The sequence below is a fragment of the Zea mays genome, chromosome 1 (assembly GCF_902167145.1).
Source record: "Zea mays cultivar B73 chromosome 1, Zm-B73-REFERENCE-NAM-5.0, whole genome shotgun sequence".
In the NCBI taxonomy this organism is placed as follows: Eukaryota; Viridiplantae; Streptophyta; class Magnoliopsida; order Poales; family Poaceae; genus Zea; species Zea mays.
Genome location: NC_050096.1, coordinates 264,525,660 through 264,544,030, shown reverse-complemented (window position 1 = coordinate 264,544,030; position 18,371 = coordinate 264,525,660). Strand labels below are relative to the sequence as shown.

Here is an 18,371-nt window from a genome sequence, read left to right as displayed (position 1 = left end):
AGATTGAAAGGGAAATGTGCCCTTGGGCCATTTCTAAGTATTTTGGTGATTGAGTGCAAACACAAGGGCCTAAATGTGAAAATATGCTCATGGATGAACAAAGTGTAAATCACAAGTAAAGGTATGTTTCTAAGCCTTAGTACATTAGTTTTGTGTACTAACATCTTGTCTAAGTGTTAGAAACAGGAGAAAGAAGAAAAGAAAAGAAGTGGAGAGTGGCTGTGTACAGCCAAAGGCTGCTTCGGGCTGGGGCACCGGACTGTCCGGTGTGCACCGGACAGTGTCCGGTGCGCCAGACCAGCGCAGCGCAAACCAGCCGCTCTCGGGTTTTTCTCCGGCGACTTCGGCTAAAATTCACCGGACTGTCCGGTGTGCACCGGACTGTTCGGTGAGCCAACGGTCGGCTGGGCCAACGGTCGGCCGCGCGATCGGCGCGCGACACGTGGCCGAGCCAACGGTCGGAAAGATACACCGGACTGTCCGGTGTGCACCGGACATGTCCGGTGCGCCAACTGTGCGCAGATCTGACTCAGACAGCAACGGTCGGATGCGCTGTTTAAGGAAACAAATCGGGCACCGGACAGTGTCCGGTGTGCACTGGACTGTCCGGTGCGCCCGACGACAGAAGGCAAGGATAGCCTTCCAGATGTGTTCTCAACGGCTCCTAGCTGCCTTGGGGCTATAAAAGGGACCCCTTGGCGCATGGAGAAGAATACCAAGCATTCCTTGAGCACTCTTGATCACTCACACATCAATCTCGCGCACTTGTTCGACATTCTAGTGATTTGAGCTCCGTTCTAGTGTGCTAGTCTTTTGAGCTCAAGTCTGGGTCTTGTGTGTGCGTATTCGCTGTGATCTTTGTGTCGTGTGTGAGTTGCTAATCCCTCCCTTGCTCTATGATTCTCTGTGAACATCTTTTGTAAGGGCGAGAGGCTCCAAGTTGTGGAGATTCCTCGCAAACGGGATTGAGAAAAGAAAAGAAAGAACACCGTGGTATTCAAGTTGATCATTGGATCACTTGAGAGGAGTTGAGTGCAACTCTCGTCCGTTGGGACGCCACAACGTGGAGTAGGCAAGTTTTGTACTTGGCCGAACCACGGGATAACCACCGTGTCAACTCTGTGATTGCTTTCTTGTGGTTATTGTGTTTTGACTCCTCTCTAGCCACTTGGCATAAACTGTGCTAACGCCTAATCAAGTTTTGTGGTTATAAGTTTAAGTTTTTACAGGATCACCTATTCACCCCCCCCTCTAGGTGCTCTCAGCCTCTCCTTTATGGCAATTGATGCCAAAGGGGGAGAGAAGTGATGAGAAGAGAAGTTGTCTGGCGTCTCCTTCAGGGGGAGTTGGTGGTTCTATGTGGACATTAAGACCATGCATATGCATTTTACCTTTTCATGCCGCTTGCATTAGTTTATGTCTTACGCATTTGGAACTGGTTTGAACTGTTAACTCTATGTCGTATGTATGTGGACTATTATCTGTAATATTCTGTGGGATGAACTATGTTTTAGTTCAAATTACTCTGTGTGTGGTTAATCGAGGAGTGATTATAATTGCTGCGCTCACTCTACGGATCATCTCTTGTATGCCTCGATAACCATGATTGTAGGAAAGTCTCCATCAAACTCCAATATATTATGTGTGTTATATCTTCAGCTTCAAATAATCCTGCACACACTTAGGGGGAGCCTTTCTTATATACTGAGTTTTTATTGGGATTTATCTATCTCTCGGACAGAACTTCAAATCAAGATAAGTCCTATGAAACTCATCTCCAAGATCTATCTTATACCTTAGGTATGAGGGAGATTTGGAAAAACTAAACTTCTCTTTAATATATTATGTAGTGTTGTCATCAATTACCAAAAAGGGGGAGATTGTGAATCATCTAGGCCCCTTTGGTAATGTTTTGGTAATTAATGACAACTGCTTGTGGACTAACGATTCTAAGAGAAATAAGAATGCAGGGTTGGACCACATAGAACAGGAAATGTTGAAGAATCATACGCATTGGTTGTGAATCAGATGAAGGAAAAGGTATAATATAGGTTTCATTTTTGCCGGTCTTGAAGAGTTTAGAGAAGATACCTGACCGGATTAGTAGGCTAGATAGCCGTACTATTAAGAGGGTTCAATGACTTAGATCTGTGTAAAACTTAGTGCCTCATAGAGCATCAAGTAGTTGCATTTGCATGAGGACTAACAGCGCTTCACATTTCGTAAGTTAAAAGTTCTTTCAAAAGCATGTTTGAAAATTGCGAAGTCATGGACGCGCGGACTGTCCGGGCCTTGGGGGCGGACCGTCCGCGATCCTCCAGAGGGGGTCCGAAGTCTGACCACTTGTGTGGATACCTTGTTCTATTGCACTGCGGACCGTCCGGGCTTTAGGGCCGGACCGTCCGCAGTCATAACCAGAGAAGGGTGGCTTCGGGCAGTCCCTGAATTATAGGCGGACGGTCCGGCTGTGATGGGCGGACGGTCCGCAAGTGTCAAACTCGTTTTTGGACAGGGACTGTGTGTTTTTGTAGATTTGTACTACGGACTGTCCGGGGGACCAGTCCGGACAGTACTGTCTCAGGTCTCGGACCGTCCGGGATTTATAGCCGGACGGTCCGCGTGTGTTAACTTCTCTTGATCCGAGGCTCGGGTGTTTCAAGCTGCCAGGTCGCGGACGGTCCGGCCTTGAAGGGCGAACTGTCCGGACCCACCTTTTTGTGTCAGCTCTGACATGTTTCAAACGGTCATTATAGCCGTTATATGTACGGCGGACCGTCCGGCCCTAGGGCGCGGACGGTCCGCGTGTGCGCAGAACTGCTGCCTTTTGCACATAACGGTTGGATTTTGATGGGGGACTATAAATAGAAGGGTAGCTCGTGTGAGAGAGCTCTCTTGGCCATTCCTTGCACACATTGAGCTCATTTGTGATCCTCCAACTCACTCTCTCACACTCTTTGCTTGAGATTGCATTCTAGTGAGAGATTGAGGGTTCCTAGTGCATTTGCATCATTTGGTGATTCTTGAGGCACTAGGTGGTACACCGAGCAAGCGTCATTGGCTTGTTACTCTTGGAGGTTGCCGCCTCCTAGACGGCTCGGGTGATTGTCTCCGTCGAGCTCTCCAAGAAGATTGTGGAGAAGCCGCGGTGTTGATTGTGAGGGGTTCGCGCCTACCTCGCCGGAGCGGCAAAGGTGACATTAGTGGAATCGAGGTATTGAGTGATTTCTTGTCCACTTGGCTCAAAGATCAAGTTGTGTCTTGATAGAGGAGCAAGTGAGAGCTTGAAGTCCACCTCAACGTGGATTAGGGGTGATCGGCAAATCACCGATACCACGAGATAAATTTCGGTGTCTATACCTTCTCGCATTACTTATTGCCTTGCAATTGATTAGTCATTTGCTTATTGTTCTTCAAGTATTCAATCTCCGTAGTTGTTTTTCATACATTGTTTACTTATTGTCACTAGAGAATTTATTCCTCTTGTTGTATTGATTAAATTTATTTAGTATTTTTTATTTTAGTCAAAACCGTCTATTCACCCCCCCTCTAGCCGGTGTCCTAGATCCTACAGAGGCGGAGACCACCTTCCGAGGTCGAGGTTGAGGCCGAGCCCTGGGGTCGGGCGAGGCGGAGACCACCTTCCGAGGCCGAGGCGGGGGCCGAGCCCTGGGGTCGGGCGAGGCAGAGACTTCTCTTGAGGCCGAGGCCCAAGGTCGGGCGAGGCGGAGCTTCCTGTGGCGCCTGAGGCTAGACTCAGCTGCTGTCAGCCTCACCCTAGCGGGTGGCACAGTAGTCGGAGAGGGGCGAGCGGCGCTGTTTTCCTGTCAGGTCAGTCAGTGGGAGGGCGAAGTGACTGCGGACTTCGACCTTGCCGACTGAGGCGCGCGTGTCACGATAAGATGCCAGGCGATCCTTGCATTGAATGCGCCTGCGATACGGTCGGTTGGTCAAACGATTTGGCCAAGGTTGCTTCACTACGAAGCCTGCCCGAGCTGGGCTTCGGGCGAGTCGAGGGTGCGCCCGTTGCTTGAGGAGGCCCTCGGGCGAGGCGTGAATTCGCCTGGGACTACAGTTTCCGCCCGAGGCTGGGCTCGGGCAAGGCGAGACCATGTCCCTTGAAGCCTTGACCTGAATTGTGCCCATCAGTTTCTGCAGTTTGCGCTGATGGTGATTACCAGCCGAGTTTAGGAGTGTTGGGGGTACCCCTAATTATGGTAACCGACAGGACTGCATCGATCCCTAGGCTACAGAAGCCAGGGTCGACATAGCCGCAATGATGGTGTCTGGGACCATCGTCGTCCCCGCGAGTACGCATGGACTCCCCCGGGGTAAAACATTGGTTTTACTCTGCCTTACAACTCCTTCCCATAGAAGTCAGTAAGTCACCGTTGGTCGACCCCTAACCCCGCCTGTAAAAAGGGAGAGACTGGTCTCTACGCAAGGGGATTGAGAAGAAATGAATAGAAGGACACTTGGAGACGACCGAACGCCGTCATAAGGAGACGAACTCACAAGGACGGATAAGAGGAAGAGCGTCGACGAGGACCAGGAGGCCGGAGCCCCACCAAGCCAAGACTTAGCTAGGACTCCACCTCTTAGCTTCTAAAGCTCCACTTCCACCCGGTAAAGAGATCATGGAGTCTCTCCTCCCTCTCTCGACTGCTTGTAACCCATACTACGCGTTTGATTATCAATGGAGCCGGTAGCGCAAGCCACCGATGACTAGATGTAGGGACGTTCTGACCAAACCAGTATAAATCTTGCGCCCTCCGCGCACACCCTCTGGAGCTCAGAACACACACAATAAATTTACTTGTCGGAGCGAGATACAAAACACCGACACTAGTGATCAACTTCATAAAATTCACAAAGACCCTCAAATGGTGCTTCACAAACATTGCTTTCATACTTTCTCACGAAGTTGCACGAAAATTAACCACCATGTCACTCGTTATATAACATACCACTTCGGTTCTCTCGTGACACACAAATCAATTGTATTACAAATACCTCTTCGGTTCTCTCGTGACACACAAATCAATTGTATTACAGACACTGGAGTTTATGTGTAGACCAAACACTTCTCGAATCCACCTCAACAATTTATTAGAGTTGTTTTATGGTGAATCTGGAAAACCGAAGCTAAAGTTATTGAAGTGAAGCTCTATTAAATAGACCCTTATTAAAAAAAAGCAAAGTCAGCTTTCAACTACTTACCAGGAATATAGGGTTCGATTATTTGGCCTTCAATATGTTAAACCAAAAAACGGGGAAGACATGATTTTCGTTATTATTTAGCGTGCTACTAAAATTTTCCAATCTCCGTATACTCCCTCCGTCCTCCCTCCGTCACAGAATATAAGGCGTAATTTTTTTTCTTGTTCCATAATATAAAGCATGCTCTATCTATATATACGTACATCGATATAGTAATATATAAAATTAAATATAAGTTACCTTATATAATGGACGGAGGGAATAATTTACTAAATTTATAACGATTTTTTATCTAACTTTAGCTCATCAATCTTTACCGTGTCAAAATTTAGTGCCAAGAAGCAGACATGGCCCGATGATCTTTTACCCTGTTTTCATAGCTCGCGAGCCGCGACCTGTGTCCAACCTCAACGGTCACTGCAGTCCCAGCACCTCAGCAGCCTGCGCCTGCCATACCCCCTCCCCCACCCACCCACACACACCATCCGGGCCCACGGTGGGACCCAGATGTCATGCGCTGTACGGGCGAGCAACTAGCCCCCACCTCTTCCCAAGAGGCAAAACCTGCCCCAACCTCCCTCACACTTTGTCAGTTTGCCGTCGCTGTCGGCGCCGCCGCCTGTCCTAATCTCCTCTGAGTCCAGCGGCCACCTCCTCCACCGGGAGCTCCCCGTACCATAACCGCAGTCCGCAGCCATTGGAATTTCCGCTTCATGCGTGGATCCTCGTAGACCCCGACCCGCGTGCACTCAATCCCTAGGCGGCGGCCTCCGGCGCGAGGCTAGCGGGCGGCACCCATGGCGTCCGTGGCGGAGCTCAAGGAGAAGCACGCCGCAGCTACGGCGTCGGTGAACTCCCTGCGCGAGCGCCTCCGCCAGCGCCGGGAGACGCTCCTCGACACCGACGGTGAGGCATCCCTCCCCCCTCCTCGTCGGGAACCCTCTCGTGAGGTTCGGGGAATTCGCGTGCATTTGCTGACTTCTATGTGTGCGCTCGACTGCGCGGTGCAGTGGCGAGGTACTCCAAGTCGCAGGGGAGGGTGCCGGTGAGCTTCAACCCTACGGATCTGGTCTGCTGCCGCACGCTGCAGGGCCATAGCGGAAAGGTTGTTGACTTTGGTCTCTCACCTCCATTTCGGCACAACTTTTGCGACTTTTCCCTTAGTTTCCGTTTGCTCGTGTGCAATTGAAAGTGTGAGATGGTTGGGACCCTTTTTTTATTTTCATTTGCGATTGTGGAATTTGGAAATTGGAGTCGCTAGTGCTAGCAATTTCTACCTGCGATGTTGTTCGTCGTGAGTAATAAGTAATAGTGTAAATTGTAATACTAACTGGTCAATAGGATCGCCTCCATGGTGCGTGCTTGTTGACATGGATGGCGTTTTGTTGGTCCTGGACGTGGCTCCTTGTGATGTACCTTCAGCCTCAATCCCTCAACTTCCTTTGGATATTTTAAAAGATTTCGCCTAATTTACCAGGGTTTAGCACCATTCAAGTTTCTCTAGACAGTAGACACAGTATTGTTGATTACAGAGAGGTCGACTTGTGGTTTGGGAATTGGGAATTATAGGTTGGATGCACGTTACAAGGTTATTGGTTCAAAATTTGAAGGCCCTTGCACGTTTAAGGGGACAGAGTTTGTAAGTGCTCAATTAACTTTGTCCTGTAGAAAGTGTATCATCAGATTCATCCAGCAAGCAAGGTACTACTAATTTATAAAACTGTTATGGGCGTTTTGCAGCATTTGGCCACAAAATGGTTCTTAACTATATTAATTTGGCATTGCATCCGTAATTATATAAGCCTTACTGTGACAGAATGTGTAGTAACTGGTAAGGTTAAATCGGAGTGCAATTTGGTCTATGAGAATTTTTAAGTGAGCCATATAGAACTTTGAAAACTGCAAGTGCAGGGTTCACGGATCAAGGTTTGTAAACATTTATCAACAACTGGAATGGGTCCATCAGACCATCAGTATGTAAGTTTTGTCATGTATGATTTTACTTTCTTCAAGCATACCAGGCTAATCTTACCAAGCGAATAGAATTTTGGGTACTTTGCATTATGTAGGCACAGCTTGGCTCTGGTTACAGTAAATTAACACCATATGGTTGTGCCTAATCAGATAATATTATCTTCAGGCAGAATACATCTTTATGTTGAATCAAAGTGTGAATCTGAATTTTGATAACCATAGGTCGCTATAATAAGATTTAAAATATTAGCGAGCAATGAGGGCACTTCATATCCATTCTTTCCATAACCCCGAGGGAAAAAGCCAACTCTAGTACTTAACCATCAACTATACAAGAGAGAATCAATGGTACAACTGGATATGTATTAAGCTGGGCGATCATCATTCAGTTGAAGTAATTATTGGTGCTGTAACTGGTGATAACACGGAGTGTCTTCCATAGAAAAGGTTCCTTTTTGTTACAAATATATAGTTCAACATATTTCACGTAGTGCATTCATATGATCACTATATCACTTACATGTTATTGGTTGAAAACCAATTGTAGTTGTAGAATGGATTGTGGATAAACTGGTAGCTTTCATTTATCAGAGTGATAAGTTTGCTTCATTATATGTTTGTTTTTTCCTCAAAGATGATTAATATATGATAATTACATGGAGCCAGACTGCCAGAGTAATGAAGAAGAAAATGATACCGTTGCGAGGTTGATGTTTGAGCTGTGGGACAGGATTATCTGCATGTACATTCTGTTGCAGAGATACTTAGCGCTGCATGGATCTGTCACTGAAATATTATTCGATAATTGGTAGCTAGAGGTACAAGTAAACAATTCTGCAATTCTACTATATGAGGGGGGATAATGATTATTTCTAGGGGGCAAGTCAAATCATCATTGTAAAAGGGAAATCATTCTTTCTCTTCAGAAGCAAGCTAACAAGGATTATATCATCCCATTATTTTGGTGGCACTTGGCAGCCTTCTTTTGCCCTAGCTTTGATAAAAGGGGCCTGGGGAAGGGATAAACCGAGGCAAGCCTCCTCCCTGCTGCTAAAAATTAGGATCTTCCAGATTTATTGCCATTTAACTAGAGTATTTTTTTGTGAGGGCCATTTAACTAGAGCAGAACACCTCATCATGTTGCTAAAGTTATGAAAACTTTTGGAGACATGGACTTCCACCTGTTCGAAGATGCATAATTGCATATATTTGGATTTTGCGGTGATTCTTGGAAATTCAGCACTTCAGCTATCTGTGTAGGGTACTACTTGCAAAATTGCTGCATCAAATGGTTTAGTGGTATTCTATTAACTCCTAAGTCATCAATCATCACAGGTATATTCTCTGGATTGGACCCCTGAAAAGAATTGGATAGTCAGTGCCTCTCAAGATGGAAGGTTAATTGTGTGGAATGCATTGACAAGCCAGAAAACACATGCCATAAAGCTGCATTGCCCATGGGTTATGGCGTGTGCTTTTGCACCCAATGGCCAATCTGTCGCCTGTGGTGGTCTTGATAGTGCGTGCTCTATTTTCAATCTCAATTCTCAAGCAGACAGAGATGGGAACATGCCAGTATCAAGAATTCTTACTGGACACAAGGGCTATGTCTCATCATGTCAATATGTCCCAGATCAGGAAACACGTCTTATTACTAGTTCAGGTGATCAAACATGTGTTCTTTGGGATGTTACTACTGGACAGAGGATATCAATATTTGGTGGTGAATTCCCATCAGGGCATACAGCTGATGTTCAAAGGTAATTGGTAGTGCTTCTGATTTTTTGAAGACTGAATATTTTAGTGCCATGTGTAGCGCTTCTGATTTCTCTCCTCAAAGTTAATTGGTATCTTCTCATTTGTACATTTTTAACTTAGGCTGGTGCACACTAGGTTGCTAGCTTTACCAATATGTCAATGTTCGATGATCAAATTATCCCTATTGCTTCTAAAGTTTTCTTTGTAAACTGAATATTATTCATGTGGATTTGAATAAAGTTTACCTACAATGACTGGTTTGTATTTGTCTGCTGTTACAGTTGGACAATGAAAACGTACTTTTTAGTACTGAATGTAATTTTAGTAATAACAAGTACTCCTTCCATTCCAAATTGTTGGTATTTTAGTTTGTCATAAATCAAACTTCTCTATTTGTGCAGCAGTTCTAGTTACCCAAAACACTGTTTTGCACTGTAGACTCTACTATTCACAGAGTAGAGTTTGACTATGAGTATGGGTATGGGTAAACTGCTGGAGATAGCCTTAGGTAACTGTGTGTGTATTCTCTCCTGTAATGGGCTTTGGCCCACATACTCTGCTATACTAATACATTCCCAACCCACATTAGGGTTAGGGTTTCAGTGCATTTAACACTATTTACTAAGTTTATTGAAAATGCACCAATATCTACAATATCAGATTAGTTTCATTGATCCACCATGAGATATGACTTGGTAGTGCATTTTTCCACTCTCTGACCCAAATTATAGGTCGTTTTGGCTTTTCAATTTTTGCTATATAGCTAGATATACAATATGTCTAAATACATAATAGAGGTTATGTATCTACAAAATCCAAAACAACCTATAAATTGAAATGGATGGAGTATTTGGTATTGTGTGCGCATGTGCGTGCTTGTTGGACCGGAGGTGGAGTGGTAAGGTCTTCACATGGTAGCACAGTAGGCATTTGGATAACACTCTTGCCTAAGATTGCTGATATTACATCACTTATTATGGATGCAATTGCCCTAGTACAATTGGGCACTACTTACCAACTAGTCTAGCAGACGCATGTGCAAAATATGTTGTCTATGCAGCAAATACATGAACCAAAGTAACATATGGTAGCACATTTATGTTGCGTTTTTTAACTGAAAGTGCTGGTTTATCAGGTTATCATTGATATTTGGAGTTTGGTTTTGAATTCTCTGACCTTTCCCTTTCTTGTTCAGTGTGTCCATCAACTCATCAAATACAAATATGTTTGTCTCTGGCTCATGTGATACAACTGTGAGGCTGTGGGATATCAGAATTGCAAGTCGAGCTGTTCGAACCTACCATGGACATGAGGATGATGTTAACAGTGTGAAGTTTTTCCCTGATGGCCATAGGTTTGGTACTGGCTCAGATGATGGCACATGTAGATTATTTGATATGAGAACAGGGCATCAACTTCAGGTGTACAGTAGGGAGCCTGATAGAAATAGTAATGAACTACCTACTGTTACATCTATTGCATTTTCAATATCAGGAAGGCTACTTTTTGCTGGTTACTCCAATGGTGACTGTTATGTGTGGGACACACTTCTCGCCGAGGTTTGCATTTTTACCATTTACCATGGATTGAATACAGCTTATTTTATATTACAAAGGAAAACTAATGCCCATAATCAACAAGTTACTGGTACACTTTACTGTTTCGCCACGGTTTTCTTAATCGAGAAAAATATGACATACAGTTCACTTGGTGTGAGCCACATAAATTCAATGTTAGGCAATCAGTTAACACTAGTGATATAATCTTTATGTTAGATAAGCATAACTCCATTGCCAGTCAGTAGCAATATAAGCATACAAATGCGAAATCTAGCCACGGGAGAAAGCAATGGAATATGATGAACTAACTGCCTAAATTTTTATTTGAAATGCTCCTCAGCAACTATTGCAATTGCATGAATTGATGTTTGCATTGGACCCAGGACCTCATGAATAAGTAACCTAGCCTCGGTTCCTTCCATATTAGTCCACATATATCATCAACCTAGACTAGGCAGGTCATGCATACAAATTTAGAGGATGCTGCTGCAGATCACCTTGTATTGTATCAAGAGATTCCTAGTTAGTGCTATATGCCAAGAGGTTTAGAACGTTGGTTTTGATTTAGGCCAACTTAATGGATAATTGTATACCTGCATTTAAAAGCTTATCTGAGTTCAAGTTATTGTGAAGGCTTGTCGGTCACCTCCGTTATTTTTTATCTGTTTGTCATTATTGTTTATAGTACCTTCTGTTGTCAATTTCCGTTGAAATTTTGCAGGTGGTACTTAATTTGGGAAACCTGCAAAACTCCCATGATGGCCGTATAAGTTGCCTCGGGATGTCATCTGATGGGAGTGCATTGTGTACAGGAAGCTGGGACAAAAATTTGAAGGTAAGGACACTTAAGAAAGATCATTTTCATTGACTGCTTCCTCAGTTTTGTTGAATTGTTGCCTTTGACACTAACAGTTTTACTCTAACTGAAGTAGTAGTTGTACTACATGCATACTCAGCTTATGCTGTTTGTTAAACCCTACTCAAAGTGAATACCTTTCATTAGAGTACTCTGGTTAAATCTTTACTTGGTATTGATGACGAATACTCTTTGGATTGAAATACGGTACTTCTTAGTTCTTGGTACCTAGGATGGAATAATGGATTATACTCTTCTTTTTCCCCACTCTTAGCATATTCTATCACTAATCCTGAGAATTCCCAGATAAATAGTAGTTTGGTGCAAATTTCAGTATTTTTTATATCGATGGTGTCAATTGTTGAAAATTTACAGATTTGGGCCTTCAGTGGACACCGGAAGATAGTTTGAAGGCCAACTTTTCTCCCCCATGTTGTATGTTCCTTGTTGCCCCTTAACAACGGACAGTGGTGATTGGTGACCAACTCGACTTGTTCCTGGGAATCCCTTTGTTGTTTTGTAAGCTCTGTTCGCGCTATGTTTAATGGAAAAATGTGCAATTTGTCAGTGTCACGGCGCTACATCTTGTTGAGTTGGTAACTGTTTATACTGTTATTACGAGAATATCAGTAACGTGTGATCTGCCCTTTTCTTTGTACAACCGTTTGATCTTTTCAGGTTTTGTGAAGTAGCATGTATTTCCTTAATCAATTTATCATATCAGTTTGTCCATTTGCTGAATTAAGAACATTAGCTTAATGGGGCGTACTATATGCATTTTATGTTTAGTAATCACCACACTTTTGAAGCATGAATTTCTTTGTGCATCCTCCTCCCTCCCTTTGCCCCAGCGACTGGCGAGCAAAGAATGGGGCGTGCAGGATTCAAACTTTGCCTCACTTCCTTCCCTGGGGCTAGTTTGGGAACTATTTTTTAAGTGATTTCTATTTCTCCAAGAGAAAATAAACTAATTTTCTTGGAAAAATGTAAATCCTTTGGAAAATGGGGTTCTCAAACTTGCCTTTTCATATCCACTTGTCTTGTATAAAGAAAAAAATATTATAAATAATCATAATAATGCACTGGCAACTAACTACAAAATACTAGTATTTAATATATGTGCATGAGGCAAGGCGAAGCAAATGTTTATCTTGAGTGTACTCTCGAAGTCATAAAATAATAATAATAAATAAATGTACATGATGCGAGGCGAGGGAAACATCAAATATCAAAACTGTTGTTCCAGGTATGCATCTTTCATTGACTTGTCATTCCCACTAAGAACCCAGCCAAACTCCCAGAAACGTCCATGACCCAGGAGACGCTGCGAGCCAACCGAACCTTAGGCTGAGTCCACCCTCTCGCCCCTGCCACGTCAGCTCTCGCCTCCACTCTCGCCCCGGCTGCTCCAGTGCACAGGCTGCAGCAGGCTACAGCCTCAGGCTATAGCCACGTCAGCTTTTCTATTTCAGAATTAAGTAATTCACGCGGATTTATTTCAACGCTGAGAAAACACACAACATAATATTTTTTATTGAATTAAAAATTACAAAGTACGTAATAATTAAAATAAAATAACATGATAATTAAAATAAAATTACAAAGTATATATAGAGGGATTGGGGATGAAATTTGTGATATTTTGCAATTTTTTTCGAATTTTTTGGGCTCCAAACGGTCAAAAACGGCTAGTTGCAACGGCTAGCACACGTGGACCAATCAGATCGCGACACGTGGACCAATCAGATCGCGTCACGTCGCTCTCGCCCGCGCTCTCGCCCCGCCAGTGCCTCGCCTCCCTCTCGCCTCCCTCTCGCCCGCCTCTCGCCCAGGCGAGCGCTCCAGCGCGGGCGAGAGCGAGGCGATATCGCCCGCTCTCGCCGGGCGCCAGCGCCATCGCCCGGCGCCGGCCTCTCGCCCGCCTATCGCCCGCGCGCGGGCGGCAGCGGCCTCTTCTCGCCCGCGCTGCCGCCCGCACTGGCACCAGCCTTAGGAGTCGATGACACTTCTAAGCTCTGTTCTTCAAGCAAGATGTCCAACCACCTCTTTAACATATATTCTTTCACTGCATTCACACCTTTGTTCACAATGACCTCTGGTGGCATGGCCAAGGGATTCTGCTCCAAGTTGAGCTTCTCCAATTTCAGCCGACCAAAAGTGTTAGGGAGAGCATGAATCTGATTGTTGCTCAGGTCAAGCTCACGGAGATTCAGCAAATCACCAAACGAAGAGGAGAGCTCCTTTAAGTCATTGAAGGTGCTGCTAAGGTTGAGTATTTCAAGACTGGTAAGCTTCCCAAAAGCAGATGGCAGACCGCATAGTTCATTGAAATGGGCATCTAGAAGATACAACGACGTCATCTCACAACAGATGATGGAAGAGAACACAATTTATTCATTTGGATCCAAAGTTATTGCAGATTTACTAGCTCATAAGCAACACTTGTCGGCTGATAAATGAGACCATTATAACTCACATCAAGCTCAACTAGCGACTTGTAGTTTGATAGCAATGAGTTAGATAGTATAATTTACCGGCTAAAGAACAGAACCATAGTGCTATCTACCTGCACTTGGTAAAAATAAGTCAAACGGATTAGGAAGTAAAATATTTTAACTTCAACATAGAGTTAAAACATCTAAAATTTAATTAAGTATAAAGATCTACCACATGAAATAGATATGCTATAAAATATATCAATAAAGAAATCTTTCAATACTTAATTGATATTCTAATTGTTATTATTTTATTATGTAGTGCTTTTAAATTTAAGATGATTTGATTTTCAAAAATAGCAAACACGACTTAAAGTTATAGTTTGTGATGAAGAGAATATTTTTAATTGTATCATGCAATCTCTGCTCATACTTTAAAGTTATCAGTGTGTTGTTCAGTTGTTGTACCCGACTATCTCTCTCTCTCTTCTCACTTACTGATGGACTAAGAGCACAGTATATATCTATAGACTTTAGATTACGTTTAAAGTATGGACAGGGACGGGACGGTAAATTTAGAGGCCCTGTACTAAAATTTAAAAGATGTCCTATTTTATAGAAAAAAAATAAATCAAAATTACATTGTAATAGAATTTATGTATTCTGAATTGCAAAAGGTTTACTAGATGTGTTTGAAGAGCAGCAAACTAGCTGCTAACCGAGTTCAGCTTAGATAGTGTAATGTTAGTCTGCTCACTGATACATATTGTTTAGGCTTACTATAGAGCTAAAAAGTTTTTTAGACCCCTCAGAATTTTGGGCCCTGTGCAATCGCACTTGTCGCACATGGGTGAAGCCCGGCCCTGAGTATGGACATAGATTGCATGATACAATATTGAGCCTTTAATTATAAATATAATTTAAAACATTATATAGAGAGTCGTTTAGAGTCGAGTTCTTCGTAAAAAGCTTGTCTTGTATTTTTTTATTTAAAACTTTAAAGACCTCTCAAAAGATGGGATATTAAATGGGTTGCACAAGGGACAAGATAATAAGGTCATTTTCAATGGAAGGTTTCATGGCACTATTTTTAAGACCGACATGTCAACATTTAAACAGTGTATACAAAGTTTCATCCCATAAAACTTTCTCATCCCTCATGAAATTTTGTCATATATTTCTTTATTAAATTATACAACATGTTATCATGCTTATGTGACATGCCATTTAATGAAAATAAAATCCATAAAACTTCCACAGAAATGACCTTAGGTTATATCCAAGGAAGCAAACAGAACTTGCTGGCACAGTTGCCGCTATCCAAGTATCCAGCCATCCTAGTCCAAGGCTAGTAGGCTCCGTCTCCTAGGTGGCTGGTGGTGGCATTCAAAATGGTGGCAGGCCGCAGGCCGAGAGACCCACCGAACCGGCTGACAAAAATTTCGAGCAGCAGAGTAAACATGGCGGGAATTTTTGGCGCCATCCATTCTCCCGCCGCCGCCTGCCTATTTAGCCCCCGGCGCCCGCCGTCTCTTCGTCCACTCAGCCCACTACCTTCCATATTTTCCCTCATCTCCCGCCGCCTGCACCCAACAAGCCTCTCGACGCTAGTCATGGCCGCTTCCAACGGCGCCGCCGCGGTCGACGAGACCGTCGCCGCCACCGACTCCGTGCAGGAGCCTCCCCAGAAGATCTCCAAGATCTCTCCCCTGCTCAAGGTGAAGAAGCTCTCCGAGAAGGCCGTGCTGCCGTCCCGCGGCTCCGCTCTCGCCGCCGGCTACGACCTCTCGAGGTACGCCTTTTCTCGCCGCACCCCCTAAATGCCCATGGAATCCCCAGCGGCGCGCGGACCTGTTGATGGGTTTGTTGTTTGGCAGTGCCGAGGAGATGGTGGTGCCGGCGCGTGGCAAGGCGCTCGTGCCGACCGACCTCAGCGTCGCCATCCCGCACGGAACCTACGCGCGCATCGGTGAGCGACGAAACCGCTCCCTCTTGTTTTTGCTTCTGTCCCGTTTTGTTCGCCCCGCGGGTGTTTGAGGAAACGTTTGTCCGGTCTGGTCGCCTTGCAGCGCCCAGGTCGGGGCTGGCGCTGAAGCACTCCATCGACGTGGGCGCCGGCGTGATCGACGCGGACTACCGAGGCCCCGTCGGCGTCATCCTCTTCAACCACTCCGACGCCGACTTCGCCGTGAAGCCCGGCGACAGGATCGCGCAGATGATCATCGAGGTGATCGCGACGCCCGAGGTCGCGGAGGTGGAGGACCTCGACGCCACCGTCCGTGGGGACGGAGGGTTCGGGTCCACCGGCGTCTGAAGGGATTCGGTGTCTAGGTTAGGATGGCGATGCAAGCCTTGGTGTCTTTTGTTGGCTCTAAGAAATCGTGATGTTCACCATCACTATCCTGCTATCGATAATTAGTATTGAGATTAGTACGTAGGTTGCGTAGTTAGCTCGATGCACGTACTATTGTCGAGAACTCGCTATTCTGTGATGTTGAAAATGTCTAATGATCCTGCAGTACTGTCGCATTAGACCCATGAAGAAGCCCAATTTGACGGCGGATATGGCCTGATACCCAAATTACTAACAACTTGAGGCGGCTATCGATAATTTCGCTCGCCTTTGCAAGTGTGGAATTGCATGACTATGGACCATTCAACGACAATAACTGCCTGTCTATTCTACATGTCTACAAGACTTCTCAAGTATGTGACAACGAGAACAAAAGCAATCACTCATAAATTTTCTCTAGTAAATTTTAATTGATATACGAATACATGAACTATAGATTATATCTTAAGAGAATCTAAGGATGTTTCCGGTAGACCCTGAACATAGGTGTAGCCTCACTCATCAAATCTATATGGCAGGTGGCACAAGTACAAAGATTAGTCATATTAGACACTCGTTAGAGCTTCAAACCGCTATCTTAAATATTATTCTTAATATAAATAACGTCAGTAAAAGTCTCGTTTTGTTCATTGATGATTTGCTAGAGTATTTTTCATATCTTGAATTTCATCCAGATATCTTCTTTATCAAAGATTAGACCATAGACAATGTTATTAATGGTTGTACTCTCTTCCGTTCTTGTCATCCACCAAAATCTTCTATGCAATAAAAGTAGCATGGTAGGTTAGGTCATGCTTAGATTTCTATAGTTGAAAAAGTCATTAGATTTAGCCTTACATGTTTTACCTGAGTTCCGTCAATAGTCAGCCTATGATGCTTGTTAAAAGGCAAAAAAAAAAAAAAATCATTGTTTGCCTTATAATAAATCTAATAGTGTGTCTTATTATCCTTTCAAGTATGTCTTATTTGATACTTAGGGGGTGTTTGGGAGTGAAGTTTTTTCACAGTTTTGGAAGAATACTGTAGTATTCTCAAATACTGCAGTATTATATACAGAATGGTGTTTGGCAAGCTAGCTAAAATTTCTGTTTTCAAAACTGAAGTATTGCAAATACTATAGTTGTTTTAAGACATTCCAAACTTAGCTCTGGACCTCAGTTTTCAAAACTGCGGTATTGTAAACTGCGGTATTGTCATGACTAAAGTATATTGTAGTATTTCAAAAACTGTGGTTTTCAAAAACTTTGTTCCCAAACAGGGCCTTAGTGTCTTGTCCCTTGCTCAATTATTGGACATAAACATCATGTGCCATTTATTGATGATATGTTAACTTCATATGAATCTTTCTTATAAAGACCCAAGTCTTTCATTTTTTTGAGAATTTTAAGCCTTGATTCAACGACAATTCGATAGGAATACCATACAGACTGAGTGAGGAGGCGATTATGAGAAACTCAATTCCCTCTTTGCGCAATTGAGCTTTAGCTCGTTAGTTTTGAATGTACATGTTGAGGGTGAATCCCAAATACTTTCATGATACTAGGTGATGAATGATCCTCCCTCTCAATATGTTCAACATAACTTGTGTCACTATCACTATGAATTTCAACCCCGTCTTCCCCCAAACTCTTATGTGACTGGTGACTCAGGCCTGTCTGAAGCCCAACGCAAGTGGGCTAATCGCATAGGGCCCCAATTTTTTAGGGCTCCATATTTCTAATCTGTAAAGAGATACGAGATGTCTTGACTCCATCATCTTCAAACGTTCTACTCTAGTCGTCGTCGCCATGGAACCCGTCAGATCTCTAAAGTTGCGGCACGGCTACATAGCTACACGCTTTTAGGAGAGGACACCTGCAGACAAGGGACGCGACTTGTAAGGTAAGCAAGTGAAAGGGAATTAGGCTTACACCCAGTCCCTAATTAATTTTGGTGGTTGAATTGCCCAACACAAATAATTGGACTAACTAGTTTGTCCAAGTGTATAGATTATACAGGTGCAAAAGGTTCACTCTCAGCCAATAAAAAGATCAAGTTTTGGATTCAACAAAGGAGCAAAGAAGCAACCGAAGGCCCTCTGGTCTGGGAGCACCGGACTGTCCGGTGCACCACCGGACAGTGTCCGGTGCACCAGAGGACTCCAACTCGAACTTGCCACCTTCGGGAATTTCTCAGGCCGGCGCGCTATAATTCACCGGACTGTCCGGTGTACACCGGAC

At 44.1% G+C, this 18,371-nt stretch overlaps 2 protein-coding genes and 1 pseudogene across 3 annotated transcripts; 2 read left to right on the top strand and 1 right to left on the bottom strand.

Annotated features, from left to right (window-relative positions):
- The first annotated feature begins 5,799 nt into the window (after positions 1-5,799).
- Positions 5,800-12,086, top strand: LOC542310 (GTP binding protein 2). Of its 2 annotated transcripts, none has more exons than NM_001111895.2 (6): positions 5,800-6,123; positions 6,228-6,322; positions 8,527-8,951; positions 10,145-10,508; positions 11,230-11,343; positions 11,740-12,086. In NM_001111895.2, exons 1-6 carry the CDS (start codon positions 6,015-6,017, stop codon positions 11,773-11,775), a joined length of 1,143 nt encoding a protein of 380 aa, NP_001105365.1. In that variant the 5' UTR covers positions 5,800-6,014; the 3' UTR covers positions 11,776-12,086. The 2 variants fall into 2 exon arrangements, with proteins under 2 accessions (NP_001105365.1, NP_001388613.1); NM_001401684.1 differs by having other exon boundaries at positions 5,889-6,123; positions 7,858-8,951; positions 11,740-12,021.
- A 506-nt stretch (positions 12,087-12,592) lies between these two features.
- Positions 12,593-17,941, bottom strand: LOC118473241 (plant intracellular Ras-group-related LRR protein 3-like; annotated as a pseudogene).
- Positions 15,228-16,387, top strand: LOC124310635 (deoxyuridine 5'-triphosphate nucleotidohydrolase). Its single transcript, NM_001401683.1, has 3 exons — positions 15,228-15,591; positions 15,677-15,768; positions 15,869-16,387. Exons 1-3 carry the CDS (start codon positions 15,260-15,262, stop codon positions 16,111-16,113), a joined length of 669 nt encoding a protein of 222 aa, NP_001388612.1. The 5' UTR covers positions 15,228-15,259; the 3' UTR covers positions 16,114-16,387.
- Positions 17,942-18,371: the final 430 nt, after the last annotated feature.

Excerpts from the sequence above, each read along its gene's own strand:
- LOC542310 (NM_001111895.2), top strand. The coding sequence starts at position 6,015 with ATGGCGTCCGTGGCGGAGCTCAAGGAGAAGCACGCCGCAGCTACGGCG. Across the intron at positions 6,323-8,526 it reads TGCAGGGCCATAGCGGAAAG|GTATATTCTCTGGATTGGAC; the intron begins GTTGTTGACTTT and ends CAATCATCACAG. Across the intron at positions 10,509-11,229 it reads GGGACACACTTCTCGCCGAG|GTGGTACTTAATTTGGGAAA; the intron begins GTTTGCATTTTT and ends GAAATTTTGCAG.
- LOC124310635 (NM_001401683.1), top strand. The coding sequence starts at position 15,260 with ATGGCGGGAATTTTTGGCGCCATCCATTCTCCCGCCGCCGCCTGCCTA. Across the intron at positions 15,592-15,676 it reads GCCGGCTACGACCTCTCGAG|TGCCGAGGAGATGGTGGTGC; the intron begins GTACGCCTTTTC and ends GTTGTTTGGCAG. Across the intron at positions 15,769-15,868 it reads CGGAACCTACGCGCGCATCG|CGCCCAGGTCGGGGCTGGCG; the intron begins GTGAGCGACGAA and ends GTCGCCTTGCAG.